General features: G+C 49.3%; 1 protein-coding gene across 1 annotated transcript in view; it reads right to left on the minus strand.

Annotated features, from left to right (window-relative positions):
* The window catches only part of LOC311320461 (solute carrier family 2, facilitated glucose transporter member 4-like), a gene marked incomplete at both ends in the record, with an annotated part of 14,457 nt that overhangs the window by 5,760 nt on the left and 3,697 nt on the right, over positions 1–5,000 (minus strand). Inside the window, one exon of the mRNA XM_084452215.1 lies at positions 2,127–2,287. Coding sequence (XP_084308341.1) covers positions 2,127–2,287 — 161 coding nt within the window. The remainder of the gene's footprint in view (positions 1–2,126; positions 2,288–5,000) is intronic.

Raw genomic sequence — 5,000 nt, forward strand, 5'->3', positions numbered from 1 at the left:
TCACAACCAAACGCTAATGAAACCAGCGCCCGGTGCGCCCCAACGACCAGCACGTCAACGAGTCGTGGTTCGGTTTCATCAGCTCAAATCTCGACGGATGATTTCTCGTGAATTTTCTGATTTTTTTAGTTTACCTGAAAATTAAATCCTATCGTGAGAAAACATCTCTGTCCTACCCTCTCTGCCCCCCCCCCAGAGACTATGGGCTCACAGGTCACAGGTCACCAGGACCCCGAGACTGACCCTGCCCTTTAACCTTTACCAGCCCAGAACGGATTCTTCTTCCTGTGCAACACGCACAAATAAATGCATGCGAGTCGAGTGAAACGGGAGAGACGACCTCCATATGACGCGGTCACGGCGTGCAGTCAGGGAACACGGACGCTGCCGGCAGACAGAACCAGACCAGAGCAGGACTGAGCGCAGAGCGTCCCCAGAGCGTCGCGTCAGGGGGCCAAAGTCACGGCTGTGCTCGAGGAAGCGGGGTCAGAGGTCAAGGAGACACACATTCACTCACACACATAAATGCACTGCACACAGACACTCACACGCACAGACATATACACTCACTCACACACACACACACACACACACACACACACACACACACGCACACACACACACACACACACGCACACACACAGTCACTCACACACACCCTCCTCCTACACCTCCCTTCCCCCAGTCTGCCTATCTCCTCTGGGATCCTGTTTCAATGTGCCGGGTCTCTGGGTCGAGGCCCAGTCTGTGTCGTAGCTGGGGTGACAGGTCACGCCCTTGCTGTGGTTACAAGTGACAGCGGGAAACGGGTTTGACTCATGACTCCAGAGCGGAGCTTCTGTTACTGGCTGACTGAATGGAAATGATCCATGTTGGACCTGCCAGGGGAAAGTTAGACCCTGTTCCATTACCAGGGGGCTGGTTCAGATATAGCGGCTGTAGTCTCAGCGCCAGACCCATGAGAGTTCTTTCGCTGATACACTACGTGAGCTACTGTACGTTAACTACGTTACTGCATGCTGCAGATCTCTCTATGGGTCTGGGACATTTCATGCAAAAAATCTGGTGCTCAAATCCTGGCAATTCACTGGTAGCACTGGAATCCCTGCGACACCAATCAGTAACGACTTTCGCAATCAGGCGTTCCCACCCAACCTGGCCCCGCCCATCTATCCTGGCCTAGCGTCTCTCATTTGCTCCTATGACCTGTCACTCTTTCAATTTTGATCTGTCGATGCGTCCTCAGATCACCAGCTTGGCACAGACTCCATTATGTAGTATGCGGAGCACAGCGATTCAACGTAATATTTCAGTCTGGAATATTGAGGCTGGTAACAGCAGCGGTCAGGGTTCTGAATGAGATGGTTTAATGAGGGTGAAGGTCCAGCTCAGTGGTCAGGGTTCTGAATGAGATGGTTTAATGAGGGTGAAGGTCCAGCTCAGTGGTCAGGGTTCTGAATGAGATGGTTTAATGGGGGTGAAGGTCCAGCTCAGTGGTCAGGGTTCTGAATGAGATGGTTTAATGAGGGTGAAGGTCCAGCTCAGTGGTCAGGGTTCTGAATGAGATGGTTTAATGGGGGTGAAGGTCCAGCTCAGTGGTCAGGGTTCTGAATGAGATGGTTTAATGAGGGTGAAGGTCCAGCTCAGTGGTCAGGGTTCTGAATGAGATGGTTTAATGGGGGTGAAGGTCCAGCTCAGTGGTCAGGGTTCTGAATGAGATGGTTTAATGAGGGTGAAGGTCCAGCTCAGTGGTCAGGGTTCTGAATGAGATGGTTTAATGGGGGTGAAGGTCCAGCTCAGTGGTCAGGGTTCTGAATGAGATGGTTTAATGAGGGTGAAGGTCCAGCTCAAGCGAGGAACTCTGTGGGGAAACTAAGCATTGTGGGTGTGGAGGAAGACCAGCTGGGATGAGTCCGTTAAACAGCTACATCCTGCACACACAGCTGACTCTGTACCTGGATGGGTGCATCTGCATAAGGTGTGTGTGTGTGTGTGTGTGTGTGTGTGTGTGTGTGTGTGTGTGTGTGTGTGTGTGTGTGTGAGTGTGTATATGTGTGTGTGTGTGTGTGTGTGTGTGTGTGTGTGTGTGTGTGTGTGTGTGTGTGTGTGTGTGAGAGTGTCAGTACCTGCCCAGCCACTCTGAGATGAAGCCCACGCAGGAGGAGGAGAACATGCCTCCTATGGAGAAGATGGCCACCGACAGGGACCAGAGGGACGTCAGCGTCCCGGGGGGGATGTCCTCGCCGTAGCGGTGGACCCATGTGGCGTTGTAATCCTGCTCTATGATCTGAGGAGACGATAGGAGGAGAGGATGAGAGGAGAGAGAGGAGAGGAGAGGAGGAGAGAGAGGAGAAGAGGATAGGAGGAGAGGATAGGAGGAGAGGAGAGAGAGGAGAGGAGGAGAGGATAGGAGGAGAGGAGAGGAGGTGAGAGAGGAGAAGAGGATAGGAGGAGAGGAGAAAGAGGAGAGGAGGAGAGAGAGGAGAAGAGGATAGGAGGAGAGGAGAGGAGACACGAAGATGATATGAAGGTGGGATGTCACTCAGGAGAGATTACAGAGTCAAAATTACATTTTTATAAAATAATGCAAAATCCCTGCACAATAAAGTAATACTAACAGTAAAGACAAGTAATAAAAGATCAAAACAAGAGGGATTTGATAAACACTCAAACTATATGTGTAAAAACTACCATGACCAATAAACTGATCCCTGGGCTCCATGAACGATGGCTGCCCACTGCTCCTGGCTGCCCCTGGAGGAGGACGGCTTGGATGGGAGAAATGCAGGGGGCAAATTCCAGGGGCGACCGGGCCATGCTGGGGTTCTAGAGCAGACGGGCCATGCTGGGGTTCTAGAGCAGATGGGCCATGCTGGGGTTCGAGGGAAAACTATAACTGACACTCAACACTCCCTATCTACTGCCAAGGAGCGCTGACACAATGGCCCTCTTCCAAAATAAAAGTCCCTGAATGGCTGTCCAAGAATGGCTGTCTGAGAATACCGCTCGTCACAGGGGGTAGTCTTACAGCGCCCGCTCCAGCTAATTCCTCTGCTCCGGCCCAAGGCTGTCACATGTTGATGGTCATGCTTTTAGCATGGTGTGTTTAGGATCAGGACACACACACACACACACTCACTCAAGCACAGGTCACACACCACGGGGGCTTGGAGGTTGTAGCGACAGGTGACGAGCTGAGTCTGTTACTCTGGCTGACTCACAATCTGCTGTGTCCAGATATCAAATGCTAATGATTAGTTGTAACAGTGATATAACGCTGTCAGATATGATGCCCTGTGAAACATACGTTCATCTGACTTCTGGTGCTCTGTTGACATTACCCATTTTGACTGAGTTTGTTCTACTTTTTGTTCTAAAACGCATTTCAAATGAGTTTACTGGACTTAGTTATCTGTGTTCCTACGAAAATTCTTCTCGTCACAAATAAGTTCTTTACTTAACTTTCCTGCCGCAACAAGTTTCCTCACTTTTATTAAGTCATGCAACACCTCTTACAGTGATTGGCTACAGTATGTACATGTAAGATGCACTGTAGACTACCTGTGATTGGCTACAGTATGTATGCACTGTAGACTACCTGTGATTGGCTTTGTAAGATGCATTGTAGTCTGTGCACTATGGATATGCACTATGCCCATGTGAGGAGGGAGGAGCTGTTTTTTTGGGCTTTGGCCCAGCAGTTAGAGTGCCGGAGAGGTTGCCGGTTCGAGACCGGGCAGGTCTCGTAGGCACTGCCTACCTCTGTGCCCTCGAGCAAAGCACTTCACCCCAATTCTAGCTCATAATTATAAGTCTCTTTGGTTGAAAGCGTCTGCTAAATTATTAAAAAGTGATATCTCCGTAAGATGACTTTTTTTTCAACTGAGGAAACCTGTTGCCTTAGGAAAATTAAGTAAAGAACTTATTTTTGTGAGAAGACTTTTTGCAGGAACACAGATGACTAGCAAGTTCAGTAAACTAATTTGATATGTGTTTCAGAACAAAAAGTACAATAAACTCAGTCAAAATGGGTAATGTCAACGGAGCACCAGAAATCTCAGTCAGATGAACGTATGTTTATTCATATTTGACATACTGGTTAGCTTACCCACACTGCACTGGCTCTGACCTGACCTACTGTACACCAGGCCGACCCAGAGCATGAGCACCAGCAGAGTCACTTTCTTTCTATACCTGGATGATTCAGGGGGGGGTCTGGAGACTGGATGCCCCCCCCCTCTGATGACTCAACGTGAACCCTGGGCGAACCGGACCGACCGAGCCAGCAACCCCCACCCGACCACCAAGCTCCTTTGAAGCCGACCGAAATAGACCGTCTTTTCCCGTGACTCTAGAGTGCCCCACCCCTACACACACACACGTACCCACCCACACACTCCGGGTTGCGCCTAGTATTTTTGGCGACATTTCCGTCATGCTCTGCCAGACCCCCCCCAAACACTCTCTCTTCACCACATCGCTCTTTCTATCTCTTTCTCTCTGTCTATCTCTTTCTCTCTGTCTATCTCTTTCTCTCTGTCTATCTCTTTCTCTCTGTCTATCTCTTTCTCTCTAACACACAATTCTCTCAATTGAGTGAGAAAGTGTGTCCAAACTTTAGACTGATACTGTATATAGCACTTTTATCCAAAGTGCTTTACAATAGTGTCTTATTCACCCATTCACACACACACATTCACACAACAATGGTGGCAGGTGCCATGCAAGGTGCTAGCCTGATCATTGGGAGTCATTTGGGGTGTTTGTCTTGCCCAAGGACACTTCGACATTTGGACAGGAGGAGCCAGGATTCGAACCACCAACCCTACGATCATTGGACGACCCGCTCTACCACTGAACCACAGCCACCCCAAATAACTGAAGCATCTAGAATTGAAGACTTTAGATTTCAAGGTTTTTCCAAGTAAAAATATCTCTATAAAAATTGTTCTAAACGCAGCAATTCACAGGTGTGAGAATCTCCAGCTGAGAGGAGGAGG

The sequence above is a fragment of the Borostomias antarcticus genome, assembly GCF_949987555.1.
Source record: "Borostomias antarcticus genome assembly, chromosome: 17".
NCBI lineage: Eukaryota > Metazoa > Chordata > Actinopteri > Stomiiformes > Stomiidae > Borostomias > Borostomias antarcticus.